Genomic DNA, 24,379 nt, shown 5'->3' with positions numbered 1-24,379 from the left:
AACTGTCATTTCCCTGATGAACTGAGAGAACTGGCAGATTATTCCATTTTGAGAATGTTTTTAAAAAAGAGAGAACCTGCCTTCTCAATACCAAGCTCTTTTACAGCCGAGGTGACAATGTCGCCTATGACATCTGCATATTTGTGCAACTCCATAGCAAACATGTTCTCCAGTGTGAAGCTTTCAGGGTTGATCTCAAAGCTGGTGCCAGTCCTTTCCATCAGTTCCTTCCAGTGCCTTGAATATAAAGACATTTTTATTCTCAGTTTTTTTGTTTTATCTGGACATAGATAATTTGAACACATGAATTCAAAAGTTTACATCTAAATAAGTAGAGTATTTAATACTCTACTTATTGTCAATATTATGCGTATTTCAGAACAATCCGCTAGGAGCAATGAATTAAAACCTAAGTGACAATGAAACAAATCCAGCTACGTTATTAACTGTAAATTTTGGGGGGGTATTATATTCATTCTAGTTTCTCACTAGTATCAATCTTGAGACAGACCTGTCTCTGAGGGCCTCATTCTTCAGGTCCAGTAAAAGAGGCAGAGACTCTCTGAACTCCTTCATGCGTCCGTCTAGGAAAAAGGCCACAGGCATGGCCCGCACTTCTTTGGGCAGCAGCCTTAAGCGTTTGATGAAACCCTCAATGCCCTGTTGTAGCAGCTGGATGTCTAAATCTATCCACAAGGTCTGAGACCACTGTGTCTTTGCATCCTGCAAGATGACAGGACAAGCATATACATGTATATATATATATATATATATACATATATATATATATATATACATATATACATATATATATGTATATATATAAAAAATTTAAATGATCACATTTATGTGTATTATGCACTGGTGTTTTACAAGCATATCCCACCTGCTGAGCTTTATATATATCATATATCTGTCTCAAGCCATTCATGTCATTCTTTATGCTCAGAACTTCTGGGAAAGTGGTGACTGACAAGTCCAGCAGCTTCTCAGCATTAGTTATTTCCTGCTGACCTGCTACAATATTTGCAAGATCTGCCTCGTATTTTCCCATAATGGCCAGTCCTGCAAAAATAAAAGTGACACGGGCTTGTTGCTCCACTACATTTCAACATTTACCATGCACTACTATTCTCTACTCAGCAACTGCAGCATTCATCTAAGTGCCCAAGTACCTTTCTCCAAATCATCTCCTACAGCTCCAGGACCATGCATGTTGAAGCTTTCGGCAAAGACAGACAACTCCTGTTTGAACTCTTCGATATTCTCCTTTGTGATCTTTGGGTGTGTGGATGGGAGAAGAGTGTGGCAATCATAAATGTAAGACAAGAACATTTCTGTTTATTTTTAGAATTTTATGGTATTGTATGGGATTGATATCTTACCACAGTAAATGATTTCTTGACGTCTTTCAGACTTCGGTCTACTTGTCTGGCTTCTATGAAAAGGCCACTCCACATCTGACCAATGCAGGCCACCAGCTCCCATTCATCCTCACCTGCCTAAAGCACATAAGACATAAACTTTTTAAAATGGGAAACAAGATCACTTTTGAGGTTTTATACAAGAGCACTCAGAGCCTCCCCCCAAAGGGCAAGGGCTATACAAAGAAATGTTGATGTCTTATTTTCTTTTTATTACTCCATGCTGATGTTAGTATCGGTAATATGGAAATCCCCAATAATGTCACCGGCATTGCTTTCATAGATCATTTGTGCTGATATCAATATTAATATGGAAAACTAGTGTAGTATGTTTTTTTTTCATTGTGAATTCATATAATGTTGTATTGAAATAAATGTTTTTTAGTTTAAAGAACTAGATGATCCGAACTCAAATAAACTTTTTCCTAATTTGCAGAACCCTGACCTTTAACCCATAACCTTGAAGCATTACATACTAAAATTGAACATTTTCCTATTTTCACCCATGTGATTGGAACAGAACTGACTGAAGTATTTGGCTTCTATAAGTTATAAAACTTGAGATTTTAAAATATATCCCTGCAGTGTGTGATTTTGTAAAATATTATGGCATCATTGTGACATTCTAGGAAGTCATACTGAAAAAATTAAAAGTGAGTTGCACAGACTGCTAACAGACAGACAGTCAAACTGGTCACACACTCTCTCTCTGTAAAAAGACACAGTACCTCCACTTTATACATGGCCAGTGTTCTGTATTGTTCCTGGATGTCTGTGATTCTCATCTCCACTTCTAATGACATGTTCTTGATGGCTGAGATGGTACCAAGGACAGACTTCAGGTCGTCAAAAGTGTCAGGACTCTGTTTCAGCTTCTCAGACAGTTGCTTTTGTACAAAATAATCACAAAAAAGATAAATCACATAAAAGCCAAAGAATATTTAGGATAAAGACTGTAAACACAAACTGTGTATTATGATTAACTACCATGAATTCATCTCTCAGGTTAAAGAGGTCCTCTTTAGCAGGCTTGTTGAGTAAGCTACCAAGTGAACTGATCCAGGCTTCAGCAATTTCGCTCACAGTGTGGGCCAGAAGCTCCAGGTTTAGGCATACGCTGTGCTCATTCTTAAACTGAGGCTCGAGCATCACTTCCTGCTTGATACGAGCAAGGGACTGCAGCTTATAATCATACATGACAAAGGACGGCTTCCTTGCAGCAAACTTTTCATTGACGATGGTTCTGTTCTTTTCCCAAAGAACCCGATAGCGCTTCCAGTGGTAAAGGTACTGATCGATGGAGAAAAGCAGACGCTGGATATTCTGAGATACAGTTACACAGCTCTCCTTGATCTGAGGAAGCTGGGACACGTCACTGTAGAAATTAAATGTCACCAGCTTATCTTCAGCACCCACATGTTGTGGAGGGCACTTAATGCACGTCCCATGCATCCAACGCACAAATTGCTTGAACACAAAAATAAATCCAAAGTTAAGATATATTATTAGTGGTAAATTGAAAATCATTTATTTTTTTAATGCAGTGACAAAAAGACTAAACAAAACACTGTGATGATCCCACCTTGGTGCTAACTACACAGTCTGTGACACACTGCACGAGCAGGCGGTAGATCTCGTTGCTTTGGGGCTGCAACACAATCTTAGGTGCAGACAGGATGGCAGTGATTTGAAAAAGAGCTTTATCTCCCATCAGCGCTATATTAAAGGCCTGAATGTTTCTGAATATGAAAACAAACATGACAGATGTTGCAATGGTTAAGACTAACAGCATTCTACGTGTTAGAAATGTGGTGATTATTACCACTCACAATCTATACAGGCTCAAAACCATTACTCATTACCTCTGCACCATCTTTGTAAGAGTGTCCAGTATTCTGTGTTCCCAGTGTTGGTAATAATCGACCATACATTTGGCTCTGCCAGTGCTGGTTTCCACACTCAGCTGTTCTATTCTAGTTATAAGGACTCCAATGTCAGCATACTTCTTGGCAAGCATCGTCACAGTTTTGACTCGCTCTCGCTCAATGTGTTCACAGAACTCCTTAATAGCTTAGGAAAAAATATGAAACTATTAAAATAATGCATGCACAAATTCTTTATTTCCAGTAAACTAATAGTATACTTCTAATACATCTACCTGGTAAGTCGTTTGAGGCATCTGGTGATGGAAATTTCAGTAAGTTGGCCATCATCATGGACTGCAACTTAGAATCAATAGCCTTCTCATGTTCATGAATCTGATTGACGACAAACTCAAACTTAGTTACAGTCTGAAGGCTTTGGTTGATGAAATCCGGGATGCCTAAAACCAAACATTAGCAGATTTCAGTTTTATATAAAAGTAATTTCATCTGACAGCAAGCATAAACAGAGATGTCAGCCTTTGTATGAATAGTACCTAAGGAATTCCAGTTGAGTCTTTTGAATCCTAAACTGATGTCTTTTCTGACTACTTTTATATGTGGAGCCAGCATGACGACATGTGCTTCATTCAAACTGTCCAATGCAGAGTGATAGCGGTTGATAAGCTTGTTCAGATCACTGACATACCTAAGATGAAGGACGAAACAGTTCAAGAGAGAAAGGACATCAAGTACTGGTTTTTGAGTTTTCTATTCAGTTACGGGTGAGTCTCATCACCTGATGAATTTGTTTTCCTGAAGTGCAACATTTTGAGCTAGATCAGGCACAGCGTAGCCCAGGGCTTCGAGACTGTAAGCCTCAGAAATTATTTCTTTAATCTCCGGAGCAAAGTTCACAATGTATCGCAAACCCTTTGGTGTGCAACTTTCAGGTGGCGGGACATCCTTAAAGTGAGAAAAATGCAGGGAATTTTAGAGAGTCTTAACACACAATATAAGAGAACCTTCACAGACACACAATATAAGATACAACAGTTATGCGGAAATAGCAAAAGACACATACTAGTTCTGTTTGAGTTGAGTTTTTACTGGTAACCATGGCCAAAATGGGTTTTTTCAATAGCAAAGGCAAATTATGTTCTGTCTCCGCCATCCAGCTTTCATATTTTGCTGCCTCATAGTCCTTCAGCTGCTCTGCCATTTCTACATACTTCTCTCTGGCCTGAGCAAACTACAGCAGAAAGAAAAGAAAAAGACAGAAAATCACAGAAAGTTGTTTTAAAAAGCATTTTAGTGTATAAACAGTTTAACATTAATGGTGACATAAAGCGTTTTTGAAATAACTCACCACTTTGTTCTTTTCACAGTCCAACATCTCCGGCACTTTCAAGAAGGGGACGATGGCATATTTGATGCGATGGAATAGAAATCGTGTCCATCTGATTGCCCCAGCCACAGGAGGCTCATTCTTATTTAACGGTGGTTTGTCTTTCATTGTCTCAAAAATTTCCCGTGTCCTGTCCACCTACAACCACACCAACAAAATGACTACGTGTCACTCACATAAATTACAAAACTTTAGCATTTACCTTTATGAAACGTTTACGTCGAGATTTTATAAGGATAAGTTAGCCAAAGCTTGACAGATCAAAGGTATAAAGAATAAATGTCATTTGTTAGTAGATTTTAGTTAGCTGTAGCATTATTTTATACACACATGCTCACCAACTTAAGTCACATTGTCTTGGGTGGACTGTTCCTCAGCTGAAGCTTCAAAATGATTTTAACCGTAACTTTAATGTTAAATAGATGCCAGCATGTTTTATTCAATAGTATATTACCTCCTTGCAGTACTGCTCCAAGATATCGTCAAGCTTTTTCATCAAATGGTTACTGATGACCTCTCTGGTGCGAATGTGTTTAAACTTCAGCAGCATGTCAAAGGCATCAGTTGAAGAGCGCAGTGTCTTAAAAGACTCATCAATAAAGTGCATCGCTTCTGCCTCAATAGCCTAAACAGACACACGCATTCAGCTTGAAATATTGGACAGTTATATTTGTCCAAGCTGTTTAATTACTTTGTGCATTTAGAACAACCAAACAGCTTCTGCAATATCTGAAACCCACCTGAACCGCCGTGTTGAAGTCTTGCATGATCATTTTCCAGCTGCTCATCTTAGAGATGTTGAAAGGACTAAAAACGGCCTCCTCAAGGGGCACAACCAGATTTTCCACTGTGCGGTGCACTTCATCAATGTGTTTTGTGTCACCTGTCACACTCAATAGCTCTGGGCCAAAGATATTGTAAAACTCCTCCAAAATCTACCCAACACAAACACATGAGAAATAAAAATCTGAAGTTTATTTTACACATTCAAATCTTCAGATATTGTGTGAGAGGTCAGTATTTATGAATTATATATGTATGTATGTATATGTATATGCATATATATATATATATATACACATATATATATATATATATATATATATATATTCACACCAACCTGCAAAACATTGTACAGATCCTGGCAGACAGAAGCCATGTAATCAGTCTTCTCAAACAGTTTCTTACGGTCAAACTCCCAACGTGAAGCCTTGCTTAATTGCTCAATTTCAGCACGCCTCTCAAAGTAGGATGTCTTCCACTGACTTAAAACCTGCTTAGCTTCGTAGACCTTGGATTTGGCAACTTCCCTGTTGTTTCTGTTTAAGGCACAACACACTGTTATACTGACACAAGAAAACATCACATTTGAATAAATGATTCTGTTTGATTACTGAACAATAAATTTGGTTTTACTATAAACTAAAAAGTCTCAGAATATGTAAATGGATCCACATATACTTGAACAGCGTGTGGACATCTATGGCTTGAGTCACACGTTCACACAGCTGCCAGGCAATTCGCTCCATTAAGGGGACCATACAATCGTTCGTGTTATAGTGGTAGGAGATCATCCATACAATTTGCAGGCTCTCCATTAAAGGAGGGATGGTCTCCAAGATCACACCAAAATTTGCTCCAGTAGCCAGATTCTGAAACAGACAATGGTAGCTTTGATAAAAGTGAAGGAGAAGTTAACACAACAGATCCACAATCATTCTTTTGATTCCTTTTCCTTTTGTCCTTGCAAAAATTGTATAGATTCATGGAACCTTTTAGTTTCATGTAACTACTTTTTTTTTTTGTATAGTCAGCAATAATGTTCTTACCATGAAATGCCTTTCTAGAGTCTTGAGGAAGCGTAAATTCTCATCTGACTCCAAACGGTATTTAGTAAGTTCAGCAATCGCTCCCTCCAGTGTAAGAACAATGCCTGCACCTGCTTTGGTCATCACCTCCACGATCTTCCCTACTGCAGGATGATTAAGCTGTTCACTCAGAGCATTAAGGACAGACGCACGTTCCTGCCAAAGTGCTATCTCAGCCAAAGGACCAGGCGCCTGGAGGAAAATGGAGAGTTAATGATTGAGTCTAGCGACTGCATGTCACCAGGTGCAGTTGAGACATTCTTTAACTGAATGTTTCCCTTTTAGGTCAATGGGTATTTCTTAAATTCTTGACAATATTGCATGAATTTAGCAGAAAAATTATTTCTCCTGCTTTAGTTCCTGGACTGAATCTCAGAACACGAAATTACAATTACAAACCTGTGGTTTTTTGTTTTTCTGCTCCTCAATAACAATGGTTATTTGCGTTTGCCAGTTCATCAAGCACTGCTCCAAGCTTTCTACCACCTCTGGATTCGAAGGCAGGTCTTCCAACTCCAGCTCAGGAATGTGCAGTAAAATCCCATCTGTGACATGTTGAATGCTTTTAGACTGAATCACTTTTTGTGAATGGGCATAAAAAATAACTAATGTCCTGTAAACATTTATCAGTACTAGTCGATACTCTTGCTTGGAAACTGAGAGAAGAAAAAGCATTTGCTTGCAAATCTATATACTCTAATAAAAATAACAAATCATGGTGAGTTTTTGCCTTTAACAATAGCAAGCCCTTGGTTCAAGTAATTAAACAAACCTTCAAGCTGAAGGTGTTGGAGAGTCGTGTTCAGCAGTCCCAAATGTTTATGCGTTCTGTTGAGCAACTCATCACGAATAATAAATTGCCCACTTGGCTTCACTAAACTCTTTGTTTCATTTGCTTCACTCTTCCCATTCATCTTCTCCTGATGAGAAACTTCCTCACTTTGATCACCTGCTCCAGCTACTGCCATTTGGTTGGCAGTAAGCATGGGTATATAGACCTGAGAGGAGATGCAGTCAAATATTCATTAGAAAATCTGATGCTTTTCCATATACAATAATAAGATTAAAAGCTAGTATGCTGCTGTGACATCAACTTTCAGTCCTACTAACAAAAGTTGCTCCTGATCAGTTGTATTTCGTATTTTTCTTACATGGGCAAGTTTGCTTTGCAGCACCTGAAGAGGGTTTCCACAATGCATGCCGATGTCAAACAGCGAGGGCATCATGATATTGACCTCATTCATGTCCAGTGGTTCAACAATAGTCTCTGTTTTATAATACAATAACACAGTATCTTGTTTATTGCTTTTTTATATGGAAGATTAGAAGTGACAAGATTAGAAATAAGTACATCAGAGGGATAAATAAAGTTAGAGAAGCAAAACTCAGATGGTTTGGACACGTGCAGAAGAGTGAATTTGAAGAGTGAATAGTGGATTTAATCGGAAAAGGATGTCAAATATGGAGCTGACAGGAAGAGGGAAAAGAGCAAAAACAGGGAGGATTTGTGGATGGAGTGAAGGAGGATGTGCAGAGGGTTGGTGTGACAGAGGAAGATGCTAGGGATAGGGGGAAATGGAGCCAGGTGATCCAGGGTGGTGACCCCTAAAGAGAGCAAATAAGATAAACAAGAATCCTGTAGGCTTGAACATGTTTAAGTATGACGATGAGGAACTGGCATCTCACCCTTTGTGTTCCTGAGAAAGTAGAAGACACAAGATTTCAAAAATCTCTGTGGGTACTGGTTGACAGCTACGTGAAGCTCAATGTGATAGACCAGATTTATCTCAGTCCTCTGAAATCACCAAACCAGAAATATGTTAAACCTTCTTAACTATCTTGAGCCTCTCAATCAATAATGCATTAATAATTATATCAGTTTTAAAGTTTGATCTCACATGACTTTCCCTATCATCATTTGTAATGATGTCGGTGGTGTTCTCTGCGCCACTTGGGTCAGGATCTCCAGTTTTCTTTTCTGGTAATGTAAACATTATTGTTAGATGTTGTCTTGGGGTCCAAATGTCCACAGCGTTGTTAAATTACATAAGTAATAAACTTTCTGAGAGTATGCTGAAATATGGTAAAATGTACCAGTAAAAACATCCTACATTAACCCAAAAGCAATATAGTAAAAGGATACGGGTTCATCGAAACTTTATTCACTTTTGCAAACTTGTATTAGCTTTCAGAGACACTGGGCTTTCTGACCTGCGGGTGACTGATAGCCCTAGTGAGGGCACAAACACCAGGACTTACCGACGGGAACTTCTACTTCACGTTCTTCCTCTCTAACAGTTTTGAAAAACAGAAGACACGATGGAGAGTCTTCCTCGGAGACGAAGTTCAAATAACGGATAATTTTCTCTTCTTCTTCTCCATCTCTCCGACTGAGCAGTTCATCGAAACAGTCGGGACATTTCCTTAAATTAAACCCAGCAGACACCCGCTGTCGGATCCACTCCACTCGTAAATCGTCGTGCACCATATTTTCCACAATATTTTATCCACCTATTTACCATTAGTTAACATCATCATGTCGGTAGCGATTTCGAGCTCTGAAACTCACCGTAAACGGTGTTTTGCGTTGCCTCGGCAACCAAACGTCTCGTGGCGTACATGGTGAGAGACGTTATTTCCCGGAGCTTTGACTGTAAGGGTCAATTTCAATTTCTGGTCTATACAGCAAAATAGCCAAAATGCACACAAATGACGACAATATTCCATCCGCCTGTTATTCCTTTGTGGTGAAAAAAACAAAAAAGAGTAAAGACCCTAAAGGCTACCTATTGAACCACACCAACCATGGGTCCACGTCAGTGGTGTTAGTGCCACAATACCTTGATCTGTAACTACATTACATAAAACTCATGGATGTGAAACTTGACCTGACAGAATCCCTTCAGTAAGGCTTGTATAAACCCAAGGAGGGAAGACATTTAAGGGCTTGAAGAGGAAAAAAAAAACCTCAAATACATTGTATTGACATTAAGAAAGAACAGACATTTGTTGTAAAAGAGTTAGAACCTGAAGTGTATGATCAGAAAATACATGATATTAAAAGGGTAGCATCATAAGAAATTACAATACACCTTCAATCTACATTTTAACAATTTAGCTTTAACGAATCAATTAATAATGAAACAATTTGATTCAACAAAACAAAGATTGCTAATTCTGTCTCAAAGATTTGACATTACAATGAACCACTGAAAAGAAAAAAGAAAACATACTGACAGAACTTCCCTTTACCAACTCCAATACCAATCCTATACAGTACACTTTTAGAAAATAAGCAAACACTAGCGCCTGGCACGAGTACAATACCTCCAATCTTCACCCATCAAAGGATGTTTGAAAGTAAAAGGCTCGTGACCAGCAGAGCTGAGTCAAAGGATGTGAGCTTTTCCATGGTAGGAATGTTAAGCTATACAGTAAGTAGTAGGTGCAAAGGCAACACTGTGAATGCATGAAAGTAATAATCACATTCCTTAACATTCATCTGCAATTCTGATACATTACAAAATATATATGTAATTTTTTTGTTTAATCTGTAAAAGTATTTACATCCCTTCACACACCTGCTCAAGCACTTTTCAAAAGTTAAAAGTCAGGGATCCTTTGCTTTGTTTTGGTACTACAAGCTGGGCATTAAGGATGATACATTATGCTGTCGTGGGGTGGTAATTTTGGTAAGGCAGTCAGTGCAATAAAGTCGAGCAATGTAAATGAGAGGTTGGCTCACTCTCTACTGTGTGGAAACCAAATCTGCCAAAACAAAAACTCGTTGGGAAAAAAAGTTAATATAAACACATAAACCAGGATGCTGAAATGAATGACAAAAACTTGTTAAAGAAGAAGAAAATGAGGAAACACAAAGTAATAAATAAACTTCCATCTTATTAGATCACAAATGTCCACAGTAAGGTCAAAACTACCAACATATTTATCCCAAAGGTGTTTTCTAAGTAGCCAAATGTTACGGCCCTTCACTTTCTTATTACTGCTAATGTCGGCTAATACTAAAATTTTATACATTACATTTTTCTATATTGATCCTGCATTTGGAAGATTTGTCTCTCCATGCAAGTGACATCAATAACCATTAACAATTGTACCTTATAAAAATTTGATGAGTTGCATGTTAAATCTGAGGCTAACATTTCACCCAAAAAACACTCTGCAGTGAAACTTAATGATCCTGACACAAAAGAATCGAAAGTTACACGAGTTTCTGAATCTCGCCATATATTTCTTTACATGAAATGTAAATAATAAAAAATGAGAATAAATATCCAAACTATTTGATGATACCTCTGGAAAAGGTCTTCACAAGTACAGAACCCTGTTGGCTTGTTTTGGTTCTGGTTACCAACTAAGACAATTTCTCAATAGTCACTTCACAGTAACCCATCCTGCTCAAAGCAAGATGGTAGGAGAGAGAAGGAAAACGGGCAAAACTTGACGCCAGTCCCACTGTAGAATTTATTCTGAAACTCCACCCTGTGGATAAAAAGATGAGAAACCGAAATTATAAACACGAAAACAGATACTTCAGAACATATTGATCCCGACTATCACACACAGTACTTTAGTGCTTTGTCTTACCAGTGTAGCCGAAGGGCATGAAGGAACGCAGAGAGACCCTCCATTACCAGGAGGATGGACACAGTGAGGACAGCAAACAGGCCAAACAATGGCACCAGGACTACAACCCCAAGTTTTGTGTCCATTCGCAGTCCTATTCGCATGACCATGGCCCACAGCACCTCTGACAGCTCTGTGATGGCAAATAATAAAATCTACTTCAGCATCCATTTAGAGAAATACAAAATTCTGGCAAATCACAGGTCTGCCATTGATCAAGAAAAAAGTTTACACGCACTCCTCATGGACATTAATGTCATGGTCATGGGTGGTGATTGGAACCTGGACACCAATGAGTGTTCCAGAATCAGAATCAGAATCAGGTCAATATTCCCAAGCAAACAGCAAAACTTGTTTTGGAATTGATAAAACAGCCTAACATAAAGCTGCTGGAATGGTCTTCCCAAAGCCCCGACCTCAACACTATAGAAAATTTGTGGACTATGCTTAAAAGCCAGCTCTGTCCAGGAAACCGACCCGTTTACATGAATTCCACCAGTTCTGCCAAGAAGTGTCAAATATTCTGCCAGATTTATGCCAGAATTTTGCCAAACATTAGTGGTGACGTAGGTATATTTTTAAGCCTCTGCGTATACTTTTGACCCTGTGTGATTAGCCAAAAATACTAAATGAATTCAAACTATTCAAAACTATTCTTGTTTTTTTAAAGTCCTTAAAAATGTATCCTGTACAATTATGGAACCTTGAAAAAGATTAGAGTTCAAAGAAATCATTAACAGCCAAAAATGATGATGCCTTTCATGCCCATGAAGAGTGCATGTAAGCTTCTGACAACAAATGAAACAAGGCAGCTAATATTCTGCTGAATGTACTGCTAGTGAGTGGCCATCTCTTAGCCTGCATATTTAATCATTTTCTGTGCATGTTAGAAAGGACAAATGTGGACAATGTAAAAACAGGTTATGTGAGAAATACTGGAACTGGAATAGAGGCCACAACTTGATACTTGACTAACCTAGTAAAGTCTGAAAAATTAAGTAACAATTAAGAGCAAAGTCCATTGTAACATTGTGAAGAAGCACTTTGTTTTAGAACACATAATAATTATTAATGATCTTGTACTTACGGGCATGTGCCAAGCTTAGAGCCCAGAGCCTTAGGTAAGAGGCTGTGTTGGAGATGCAACCCAGGCAATACTCTATGGTGTGAATGGACTGATGAAGTATCTCCTCTGCAAAGTCAAACTATTGTATAAAAAAGATAAATGAATGTAGCAACTGGTAAAAATGTTTGCTTATGAGCAAATACGAGATGAGAAGGTACCAAGCTGTTTGCAACACTGACCTCCTCTGAATGGTGATCTCCACTAGTAGACAGATCACTGTGACTGCTGCCCTCCTCCATGTCATGAGCCCTCATCAGGCAGAGATCTTCATCACTGCTGCGTCGCACACGCTCATATCCCTAAAATCGAACGGACAAACTAAGTGTTTGAAAATTTACACCAAGGAAAAATATTTGGAGATGTTTTTTACATCTTTTAATGCAGGCATGAATCTCAAACCCTTACCCTGTACATTACCAAGCGGTGACTTCCATTTTTTAGCCAATAAAGGTAGATGGGTTTCCCCAGGAGTAAAACAGGCACCGAGAGAACAGCAATGATCACCAGAAATATCTGCAGACCATTCTGGAAGAGCCAAAATAAATAAATAATTTAAATAATGAAGGTATGGGACTTCTGTGGGATATTTTAAATAACATTAGACTGAATGTGTTCATTAAGCACATAAACACACAGCTGAAAGACTGGAGCTGCTTACCTGTCCTGGGTAAAGGGGCTTCAATGAACTATCATCCTGCATGATGAACATGTTTATGAAGTGGATGAGAATGCTCGGAGCGTGTTTGGAGTCCCCAGGCGAGAAGGCGAGCCACTTGTAGAATATCATGAACACCAGGTATCCAAACAGACTCAGCATAAACACGAGCTCAGGGATGAACACCAAGTACAGGTTGTACTTCTTCCTGAAGTATCTGTTTTTTTGACAAACAAAAAGAAGGCAGACTATTAAAAACTATATCATGTTACTTAAGGAGCTGACATCATGCTTTTTTGTGCAGCTCAATGTCTACATAGGACAGAGGTATTCTCTCCCACAGAAAATACTCCTACAATACATGAAATAACTTTTTACACTGCAAGACTTTCTTCCATCTCTATGTTTGCCAGCATGTAATTTGCGTAAGCTTAAAGATGCATAAGTTATAAACATTTCTTGCCAAGAAAACTAAAGGTTCTGTTGCCGTCTACAAGAGCGAACACACGTCTCTATTCTTTCCCAGCTCCAGCAGCTAAAATGACAACTTGTTCCAAAGCGAAATACTGGCTCTTTAAGGGCTTTCACAGGGTAATGAAAACAGTAAACTAGTACTTACAGATGATTGTAGGTGCTGAGGATTACCCCAAAGCTCATGTGTATGACCCCGAATATCACTGACATCTTCATCTTATAGGAGTTAAGAAATGTAAGGCGGTTCGTTGCCAAGTTCCAAATCTTTACAAAGGAAAGGTGACATGTTATTACTGGTGACTTCAGGGATTAACTGGAGCAAACAGAATAAGTAGCTCTGCTTATTACTGTGATACATTACCAACATGAGGATTATAAGACTATTACTGTTACGTGTCTAATAAGGTTACTTTTACCTAAGTGATTCAATAACAGCAACCCTGACACCAGAAATTTTGCTTTATTGAAGAATGTGTGGCTGATAATGTATGAGTGAAATTGGTTATCAAGCAAACTGACCGCTTTTAATGAGTTTAATCAGTTACGAATTGATCCAGTTTACTGTATCAACAACATCCTGGTGACTGATTTTCATTAACCTTTTTAAATAACAGGATTTAAATTTCACACGTCAATAAAAAGATTCAAGTACAAAATATCAAAAATTAAGATTAATCACGTTATAAACCACCAAACCATAAAAAGTAATGATAAAATCTATTATTCCAATCAGGCATAACATTATGACCAACTGCCTAACACTGTGTTGCTCTCACTGTTCCTTTCTCGGACCACTTTTGATAGATACTGTCCACTGCAGACCGGGGAAGCCCCACAGGAGCTGCACTTTTGGAGATGCTCTGACCCAGTCATCTCATATCCTCATGCTTACCCATTTTCCTGCTTCTAACACATTTACTTTGATGGCAAAATGTTCACTTGCACCCTAATGTATCCCACCAACATAACAGGTCCAAAGATAAAGAGATAATCACTGTTATGCACTCTACCTGTGAGTGTTCATAATGTTATGCCTGATCAGTATATATATGACATATGATATCATATTTTTAAGCTAGCTCTTAAAACTGTCTACTCACCGGGTCAATTCCCAGAGGGTACGGCCCTTTAAAAACACCTGAAGTAGTTGGATCCAAAGTTAGCTGGCGATTCTTACATAGGGTACTATTGCTGTAGGGCAAAAATGAAACCTGTAGTAGTGTATGTGATTGCGAAACTGATTTTACAAAATTCATCTTATATTCATCTTATCTTTAAAGACACAGTTGTAAACTTCCTGTTACATGAAGTTCTTCTTATTAACAGGTACTTACTTCCACACATTTTCTTTAAACATGGCAAACACACTCCATCCAGAACCAAAGATGTTGAGAGATTTTGAGAAACAGTCATTGTATATCAGCCCAGTGTAGATAGAGAACAGTCCCATCATCAGAATGATATAACGCCCCTCGAAGAATGTGTTCAAGATCTGCACGTGCACATTAAAATCACTTAATTATACTTCTGAGAGACTGCTTTTACCCATGCAACACAAATAAACTTTAGAAAGGGCATTTTCAAAAAACTTTGGAGTACTCGCCTCATTCCTGGTGTTTTTAAGTTTGCGGTGGTTTTCATACAAAACCATCCAGAAAGCAAACAGAGCCATGAGAACGCCATGACCAAGGTCACCAAACATCACAGCGAACAAGAATGGGAAAGTTATGATTGTGAATGGAGCTAAAAATAAGCAGAAGGGGGAAAAGCACATTGAATTATCATTTAAAGCTTTTTAAAAATAAATACGATAGTACAAGGGTTGACAACAAAGGCAGCACATTGTTGCTTGTATTAATATAACTGTAATGTAATAACTTGATAGTAAAGTAATGTCACTGCAGCTACAACAAACTGTTTTGAAGGCCTCATTTATACTGAAACACCTGTAAAAACTGCGTTTCAACATAAGAAGTCACATCATATATATATATATATATATATATATATATATATATATATATATATATATATATATATATATATATATATATATATATATATATATATAATTTTGTGACTCTTCCACCAATTTTTACACATATAAATGTTAACATTGAAACAAAAGGGTATGTTTCACTCATAAAGGATAATCATTTCTGCGATAAAATATGATAGTTAGCAACTTTGACTTGCAAGAATTTTAGTGCAATTTTAAACATATTAGTCTAATAGGAGCCTAAAATAATTAACCTATATTAATTATGCTATAATTATGAGCATGTTACCCTATTATTATCACCATACTACCATTTTTAATCTAGATAAAGTACAGATATTTATTATAATGAGGTTACTATAGTATTACAAATACATTATTATACTATTATTAAATGGTTTTTGGATCATTGGAACCTTTATTGTTTTTAATAATTATTACTCATTTGGATTTTTTTAATCTCTTTATTATAAAGTAACAGAAAAATAGCTACTAAAACTACTAATACTAAGTTAAGATAAATCATGCTATATTTAAAATATCATAAAAAGCTAATCTGAAGGTTGCCTGGGCTAACCCTAAAGGTGCATGGTTACAGGGAGCAATTTGCTTATCACGCACAGAACATTTCAGGCTGTGGTTGCCTAGGTAATAGTGTAATGCAGGGGTAGGCAACCTTTCTGATGACGAGTGCCATCTAAAAATTTCCTCAGAAGTCAGTGTGCCATATGATTGCATTAGCAATAAATTTAATAACGCTCTATATTAACAGTTACACACTATATAGAACAACTTTGTAGCTATATGGCATGTTTGTTAATACACATGTTAATCTGATCTCTGGTCTCCCACTCACAGACACAGGTCTCCGAGTGTCCAGCATTCAGACAGCTACCTGAGGACAGTCATGTGAGAGAAAATCTGCTCACACAGATATGTAGAACCAAATACTGTCAATAAGGCCTCTGCAATGTTCTGAAGACAGTTAAACTTGTCAGGTAGTGATGTCCAGCAGGTGAAAATGAAAGCTCCAAGAACACGCACAGCTGTGGATTCCAGCTGCGTTTGTAGTTCTGCAAACTTTGACCACCACAGAGTCGAGGTTTTCATTTCAATCAGCTGCATTTCGATGATGCATTAACTGGCATTAACTCAGCCAGTTAATGTGAGACAAATCCAGCTGCTCATTAAAGAATTCTGGTTTGATCAGAAAAGAAAACATTGGTCCATACACCTGAAAGTCCTGAAAACCCATTGTGAATTCTGTCTCAAGTCTACGGATGTGTACGTGTATTTCCGTGGTGCTGATGCTGTGCTGAGCGGAAAGCTCCTGAAGCATTTGAAGTGTCGGAATGTGGAACGCTAACAACGTCCCTCTCACCGGTAGGCAAGTTATTTTTAGCCAATTATAAGTTGAATCTGGTAGTTGGGGTTGTTAGCTAAGATACCGTCATTAAGAAGAGGCACAACTAATGTGTCTATGCGAGCTAATTTGCGATGTGCACCGCTGGCGCGGCCATTTATTTTTTAATGCACCTCAGATTAATTCACTGGGTGTCGTGCCCAGGGCTGGACTGGGACAAAAAAAATCGGCCCGGGCATTTTGACTAGAGACCGGCCGCCCAGGTATTAAAGCCATAAAGCCTTTGAATGAAAACAAACGCTGTTGTGACAGTGATGTACACTGTCTTGTTGGTATATGTATGATTTCTATACATTTTATGTCAGATAAAAACTTTGGTTGTAAGCTTCAGATAATTATTTAACACCAGACATTTTAAATGAGAATAAGAAAGTATTTCTTTGTGCCCCCCTTTCCCTGTTAATGCCCTACCTGGCCCCCCTGGCAAAACTTTGCTAGATCCGCCCCTGCACAGTTACCAGCTGTCAGCTACTTAGAAAAGGATCCTGGTGTTATTTGTCTCTCAGAAACAGTTCATAACTTCCCTTCAACTCATTCATGTCACCTAAAAGGTAAACCTGTTTCTCCATCACAGCTCTGATGATTCAGTAAGGACATCTCCTGGTTTCATCTTCATGTTTCCCTCTCACCACATATCCAAACCGACATCATGACCAGCAGCTTTACAGCTGTGGCTCCAGCAAACATCAGCTGATACTAGAAATTAATATTAAATACATTCTAACAACAGCTGATCAAGCTTAAAAGTGCTGCTGTTGTTTAGCGCGACCTCCGCTGGTTTCCTCTTTCTGGCGCAAAGTGGGCGATAAATAAACGAGAGAGAAAAGCCAATCAGCTGATCATTGATCAGTTTCATGATTGAAGTAGAAACAGGAGAGGGAGGGTGAGAGGATGAGAGAAGAAGAGGCAGCTGTGCAGCATAAAGACACAGAATAACTCCAGCTTTGTGTCTTTTTTTCATTCTAGCTGAAGTACGGGACAAACTGTGTTCCTTTTCAGCTCAATGCAAAACGCGTAATATTTTCTCTGAATACCAGACGATTCCGTCTTTTTACGCGACGGTTGGCAACTCTACTAACTAACCTTATGAATAAAATAAAGTTCACTATCAGTAACATCATAGCACCCACCCAGCTGTATATAAACTCCGTCATGCTAGCTAATATGCAGTACGAGTTATTGTAACTGACTGTAACAAGTCAGCACAACGAAAATAAACTCCACCTAAACTTGGTTTATATCTGACCCAGATAGACTGCAGGTCATAACTTCTTACCTGAAGTTCAGTTCACCTGACACTCGGACCGGCGGCCGCCTCGGGTCTCTCCTCCTCCTGCCTCCCCTTTCCCTCATCCACTTGCTAATGTTACTGAACCTGGGGAAGCTACGCCATATCCGCCACCAAACAACTGACTTATTTTTACACAAATGGCCAGCATCTGGCCAATCCACCACCTTTCATTGTTTATACCATTACAAAAAAAATATAAAATAAAATCATCGGCCCATAAAATTGAAAAATCACCATCGGCCCACCGGGCAAATGGTCGCGCCACCAGTTAACCAACTGTGGCACGCGTGCCCAGGGTTGCCGACACCTGGTGTAATGTATCAATCACTGGTATCCTGTGCTCTCACTGATAGGCATATCAGTTGAGAGAGAATGTATCTCAGGACCCGCCCCCCTTAGTTTAACGCGTGCTGATGTAGCCGTCAGCTCTTACTTTCAATACAGAATCGTTCAAACATGCAGAATTATAAAGTGCTGGTTTTGATACATTAGTTGGGCCCATAGTGTGTGTGTGTGATAGACAGACAGACAGGTACAAATCTCACTTACCAGGGTTTACTTCCCTGTAGCTGCCCACTCCATAGGCGTCTACAATGTTCTGAAATCCAGAGGTAAACTTGTTGGTCCTTATCAGGGTGGGAGGAGTGTCAGTTGTGGGGATACGATTAACAAACGAAGGAACTGTCGCTCCACTTTTCCTCTGAAACATCAACGGGAAGTTACACATGTAACATGTAAGTAGGTTACAAGAAGCTTTTCTCCACAACTGTACATATAAGAAATATATACAGAACTCTAAATAATTTTTAAAAAGCCGTACAGACAGTATAATGTACCGTTTTTAGATCTATAAAGTGCGCCAGCTCTAAATAACTTATATTTTATATGTATTTTAAAATCTATACATAAACATGTATTAACAATAACACATCTTTGTAGTTCTTTTTCACAAATACACACTTTTACACTTCTCAACCTGCAAAATGAATCAATAGTGAGCCCTCAGTACCCAAGCAACGCAAAATGTGTTTTTCTTTAAATAAAGTGGGGCAAAGACTGATGCCTCACACAGCATTTGCTTTTATCATAATAAAACCAATCCTTTAAACAACAGCAAAGGTTAAATAAACAGAAAAGCCTCCAGTCAGGCTGAAGTTCCTCACCGATCCGTCTTCTAGCGCTCTCCGCAGTGCAGGAATGTCACTGACAGGACACCACACCTCTGCGATCAAACACTTATTGGTCACATCAAAACTACACAGGTTCAGAACATAGTAGATGGCCTTCATCTTCTTGACCTGCACGACCCAGGTGTAGACAGATTCTGAAGCCTTGATCAGGACCTGTCTCAGGTAGTCTTCTGTCCTATGAAGCACCTGGATACAGTAACAGGTAAACACGACTGTTAGTGTGATGTACAGCTTCAGAATATTAAGAATTTCTTTTTTAAAAGAGAGAGATTAAAAGTTACAAAACATTTTCTTTTATTTTAAGATGATGTATGTGACATTTAAAAAGAACAACATGTTCAAATTTAGACCTTTGTGAGTGTCACAAAAGCTATAAAACAGGCAAAAGACAAAGCAGTGGGGAGATAAAGAGAGAGTGGCATGTATAAAGGAGAAAAAAAAAATCAACTTCCAGCTGAGGCCTCATGTTGATCATGTGCTACAGCGGCTGAGTGGAATTCCATCTTTCAGTCACAGTGGGTTAATGCTACCAAAGGATTCACAGTGCAATGCTCTTGTTAGGAGCTGAGCTGTTTGTGCAGTTTTGCTCACTGGCTAACAAGAACAACAGCCAGGTTAATCGTTCAGAAAATAGATCAACCATTTCATTTTGTTCTTTGACCGTGAAAAGAAGTTCAAAGCAGAAATCGTGTGTATAACATAAAGAAAGAGTATTCTCGTGTCACACATAATAACTTTTTCTGTCCTTAACTAAACACTTGTATGATCAGATAATTAAGCAAACAACAGACATACAGTTTTCAGGTCCTGAATGCGAGTTCTTAGTCCTTCCACAACATCGTCCCTCTCCTCGTTGTTACTGGGATAGGGGTACAGGTGACAGTGGTAGCTGTGGAGAGAAAAAAGTATGCCATTATTTATAGCTTACTACTATTGGGCATAGAGTCTAAAACAGATGCCAGCCTTTTAACGAGTCCTGTGTAATATTTACCAGTCACAGATCTTTTTCACTTTCTGACCAATTTGGTCTCCCCAGTAGGAAATCAGGAACACCACACTTTTGGTAGGCTCACCCTGCAGAAAAAGGAAGTGTAAAAAAATAAAGGAGACACCACTGACACAAAAAATACAAGTTTAATATGAGAAGGATTTCAGGTTTTACTTATATATGTAACTTTCATAAAAATCTAAGGAAAACAAAAAACTGATTTATATGCATTTGTACAATCAGCTGTTGTTTACCCAAAAAAATGAGAGGAAATACAGCTGATGACCTGAAAGCTCTTTGACATTGAAAACCCCAATTTATGAAAAAGCACGACTCTCTCTCTCTTTTTGTGAAGTTTAGTGATGCGCGTTAGCACGCCTTTCCGATCTTCCATCAGTAAAAATCCATCTGACATTCCATTAGTGAGGTCATGCCTCTGGTCAAGCAGAGGAAATTCCTAAGTGGATTAGTGGTATCTCTCACTATGAACAGACAACATCACAGCACTCACTGTTTATATCAACAACTAGTAAAGAATACTTAAGAGCTTCAAAAGAGTCATCTACTATTTTGTCCCATAACAAATCTGGGATTTAAGCTTTGGGTGGTCCCAAGTCTGGATAAACTGGGAAGGTTGTGTCAGGAAGTCAGGACATCCTACATAAAATCTTTGCCAAACCACACATGCAGGTCACCAAGAGGAGCAAATCCATGATTCACAACTCTCTACGATACTCTCCCACCTCCGTCCTCTGATCTCCAGCAAAACAAGACGGACTTGTTCTCAGTAATATTTAATATCATCAATACCATGTATGCACACAGCAAGGGAGGGGGGAGACAGAAAAGGAGACGGGAGTTTATTTCCCATTTCTACCATGAAATGAAAGTAATGTGCATAGCGGGAGAGTTACTTAGGTATTTAAGCATGTTTTCTCATTATTACATGTGGACAAAGATGTTAAAATCAATTTGTACTAAAATTTTTAGTGTGCTATTAAAGCTAACTTACAGTTAATTTGATTTAAATCAAATAAACCCAGTTCATTAACTTGTTGTACAAAGTCAAATATCCTTAATCAAGCCTAGTTAGGAAATAAGATACAGGCAAAATTTTAAAAGGAAGCTTCTTTTGTTTCTTTCTGTCCCATGTTTTTACGTCACACCGTAAAACACTACAAAATATAACACAAGTAAATTTGAATCCAAATCATGTTTAACCTACCGTGTCAGGATCTTCCAGATACTCTTCGACTTCAGCATAGCTAAGGATGGTGTAGCCTTTACATACTCTCCAAAGCATTCGCTCAAACGCCTCGATCTTCACCCTCTGAATAAGGCCAGAAACGAAACTGCAAAAGACAAACGAGCAGCTGTCAGACCTCATCCTCTATCAAGATCAATTAAATTAATTAAATATAAATAAAAATGTAATGTATCGATATAAAGCGAATGACACCAAGTACATCCTGACTGCACTGGCACTGTAAGTTTAGCCACCTTTTCTTTGAGCCCTCATTGTCACTACACATTCAACTAAATCTGTGCCCCACCACACTATCTCTCTGTTTTTACAAAGTCTAAATATATTTCTGCTTCATTAATCAGTTCTTTCAAAAAGCCACAGCTGCCTCACAGTTTCAGAGCATTTTGTGAATAGCTTGTTTGTTTGTGGGTGTTCTAAGTATAAAGTGCATCTGTGAGTAAGAAGAGCAGAGGCAGACAGAAAAGGAAACAGAAAACTATTTAGAAAGAAAATAAATGTGCATCTGTCCTCATTCATGTGTAGCATTCACTTTGTATAACATAAATAAAATGCTGACTGATTAGGCTGACAGAATTGTATCCCTCACCCCAGTTTGGCTCCTAGCCTCTGCATGCTGCTGTAGTCCATCAATGTGTCTTTTTCCAGGAAGGGAAACTCCTCGTACTGTACTTGCAAGGGCTCCCGCTATAAGTGAAGACAAGACGCAGCAGGGTAAAGGCAACTGAAATGAAATCAGCCAGCACACTAATTTCCGAGCCATGAAAGAAAAACAATGTGGCATCGTAGTGAGAATGTGGGTTTTTCAAGAGGTGAGCCAACACAAACACTAACCTCAGCATTTCTTTGGACAAAGTTGCGTGTGATGCGCAGCATGTGTGTGTACTCTGTCAACTCCAGCAGATTCCTCTGCAGCTTCTCCTTATTCCTGGTGACTTCACCTAATTCCACCTCTAGCCTCTGTAACTGTTCCTGAGAAATAATAGGAACGTGTAATATTTAGCAATACACGACAGCAATAATAATAATACTAAAAATGATGATTATGATAAAAATAATAATAAGATAGTAACTAACCATTATAGTCATGACATGCTTGGGTAAAGGAGCTGCTGGGTTCACATCTGTTTCTGGCAGTGAAATATCTGCTTTCTTGATTTCCCTCAGAAGGTATCCTGTTATAAACAACAAGCGATTTTTAACTTTATGAAACTATCACAACCGCTTCCAAACACCATGACCAGCCTTTGAAAAACACTGAAATCGAAGACAAGTCTGACAGTGTGCTACTCTCTTCCTAATTTAATAATCCAGGGTTTGGTTAACCGAGTTAAGCATTCAACTAAATCTACAACCAGCTGACATTTCCCATGACTCGATTTACCTTCAGTGAGGAGATCTTCTTCCCACCATAAGTAGCCAAGAACTATTAAAATGTCAAAGACTAACGTATGCTTACCGAGGATCCTCTCCATTTCTTCACATTTTTTGATCTCATTGACATATTTTCTCTGGAATGCGTTAACAGTGGGATTGAGCTGAAACAGGTGAAAAGTACATGTTCGTTAGCACCTTCTCATGCAGGACTCTGAACATATCTCATGAATAAACTTAAAAAACTGCAATAAGTCTATGTATGATCCCATTTATGGTAGAATTATGACATATGCCGGTGACTTCCGCGTTCACTTTATGTACTGAGCAAACTTCACTGCATTATTTCATGACTGTAGAGAACTTTTAGAGCACTGTCAAAAAATTCAGCTACAACTTTTTAAGTGATGAATTACGGTTTCCAGCAGATTCAAAGCGGTCTGTTTTCGTACTTACATCTCTGAACTCTACAAGCCCCAGTTCTCCAAGTTCACTGATGCAGTCGTACGCGGACCCAGACTGTAGAAACAGCTGGGCCAAACACATCTCTTCACCCCGGAGCAGAGAAGCCATCGTGACAGTTCTATCTGATATTCCCCTCTTCCGCAGGTGGGCTAATGTTAGCAAGCTAAACGGTGCTGTTTCTCCAGACTTTATGTTAGCAATGTTCAGTCGAGTAGTCCGTAGCCCTTGTCATGATGTGGCTCAGGTGATAAAACTAGACTTCCCTTACATAACTCCTGATTTACATAGCTATCGTTAAAGCACACTATTGCTGTTAGCTAGCTAACTGGCTAGCCAAGTGCCGTGTTGTTGACTCTTGGATGGGGAAAAATGTTTCAGTAAAGTTGAATGTGAAGCTAAGAAATAATAAGTGTTACGACCGCTAAATCCTAGTACGTGGCGAAAAGTCTTCTTAGACTTTACGAAGTTTTAGCCTACGTCCGTAACACTCACGTCACTGCACTTCACACTGTTGAATGCGATCAACTTCACGGCACCCAGTGTACCTTTGACCAATGACGGCAGCCTCCTGGAGTCTGCGCACAACACAGTCAACATAACACTAAGCCCTGAACGCTGACTGAAGGTTCATGACCTTTCAGGAAGTGTATGGAAGGTTGTTTACACCACTGACAAAAAAAGCCAAACGCAAAGACTCAAACTTCTGAGGAAGTTGACATTTTTACATACAGTGTAATGACAAAGTATTTTCCACCTCCTTACTATTTTTGCATAATTTTCACACTTACATGTTTCAGATCATCAAATTTTAATATTGATAAATAAAGACAAATTAAGTAAATAGAAAATGTTTTTTTTTAATAATGCTTTTATTTAGTGAAAAAATCCCAACCCAATCCAAACCTCGCCATATGTGAAAAA

At 38.6% G+C, this 24,379-nt stretch overlaps 2 protein-coding genes across 2 annotated transcripts in view; both read right to left on the bottom strand.

Moving 5' to 3' along the window:
• Window positions 1–9,430, bottom strand: part of dnah10 (dynein axonemal heavy chain 10) — a 29,046-nt gene extending 19,616 nt beyond the window's left edge. The window contains exons 1-25 of the mRNA XM_084945791.1: window positions 8,822–9,430; window positions 8,461–8,540; window positions 8,249–8,357; window positions 7,714–7,829; window positions 7,335–7,560; window positions 6,962–7,107; window positions 6,524–6,754; window positions 6,156–6,346; window positions 5,815–6,013; window positions 5,435–5,629; window positions 5,149–5,319; window positions 4,656–4,832; window positions 4,371–4,538; window positions 4,086–4,252; window positions 3,844–3,995; window positions 3,583–3,747; window positions 3,287–3,494; window positions 3,007–3,163; window positions 2,412–2,891; window positions 2,153–2,311; window positions 1,386–1,502; window positions 1,176–1,278; window positions 887–1,065; window positions 512–723; window positions 77–237 (exon numbers count right to left, since the gene is read on the bottom strand). Coding sequence (XP_084801917.1) covers window positions 77–237; window positions 512–723; window positions 887–1,065; window positions 1,176–1,278; window positions 1,386–1,502; window positions 2,153–2,311; window positions 2,412–2,891; window positions 3,007–3,163; window positions 3,287–3,494; window positions 3,583–3,747; window positions 3,844–3,995; window positions 4,086–4,252; window positions 4,371–4,538; window positions 4,656–4,832; window positions 5,149–5,319; window positions 5,435–5,629; window positions 5,815–6,013; window positions 6,156–6,346; window positions 6,524–6,754; window positions 6,962–7,107; window positions 7,335–7,560; window positions 7,714–7,829; window positions 8,249–8,357; window positions 8,461–8,540; window positions 8,822–9,050 — 4,498 coding nt within the window. The 5' untranslated portion in view covers window positions 9,051–9,430. The remainder of the gene's footprint in view (window positions 1–76; window positions 238–511; window positions 724–886; window positions 1,066–1,175; window positions 1,279–1,385; window positions 1,503–2,152; window positions 2,312–2,411; window positions 2,892–3,006; window positions 3,164–3,286; window positions 3,495–3,582; window positions 3,748–3,843; window positions 3,996–4,085; window positions 4,253–4,370; window positions 4,539–4,655; window positions 4,833–5,148; window positions 5,320–5,434; window positions 5,630–5,814; window positions 6,014–6,155; window positions 6,347–6,523; window positions 6,755–6,961; window positions 7,108–7,334; window positions 7,561–7,713; window positions 7,830–8,248; window positions 8,358–8,460; window positions 8,541–8,821) is intronic.
• A 93-nt stretch (window positions 9,431–9,523) lies between these two features.
• Window positions 9,524–24,014, bottom strand: atp6v0a2b (ATPase H+ transporting V0 subunit a2b). Its single transcript, XM_084945792.1, has 20 exons — window positions 23,450–24,014; window positions 23,079–23,157; window positions 22,697–22,794; window positions 22,454–22,591; window positions 22,209–22,306; window positions 21,581–21,707; window positions 20,359–20,441; window positions 20,163–20,256; window positions 19,341–19,553; window positions 18,727–18,877; window positions 15,068–15,207; window positions 14,799–14,956; window positions 14,565–14,655; window positions 13,610–13,728; window positions 12,994–13,207; window positions 12,741–12,860; window positions 12,515–12,634; window positions 12,297–12,414; window positions 11,171–11,342; window positions 9,524–11,065 (listed from the first exon to the last, which is right to left on the bottom strand). Exons 1-20 carry the CDS (start codon window positions 23,564–23,566, stop codon window positions 10,963–10,965), a joined length of 2,553 nt encoding a protein of 850 aa, XP_084801918.1. The 5' UTR covers window positions 23,567–24,014; the 3' UTR covers window positions 9,524–10,962.
• Between the last annotated feature and the right edge of the window lie 365 nt (window positions 24,015–24,379).

This window comes from Perissodus microlepis, chromosome 12 (assembly GCF_051167445.1).
Source record: "Perissodus microlepis isolate ML-2025 ecotype Zambia chromosome 12, ASM5116744v1, whole genome shotgun sequence".
Lineage (NCBI taxonomy): Eukaryota > Metazoa > Chordata > Actinopteri > Cichliformes > Cichlidae > Perissodus > Perissodus microlepis.
This window is presented reverse-complemented; position numbering and strand designations above follow the sequence as displayed.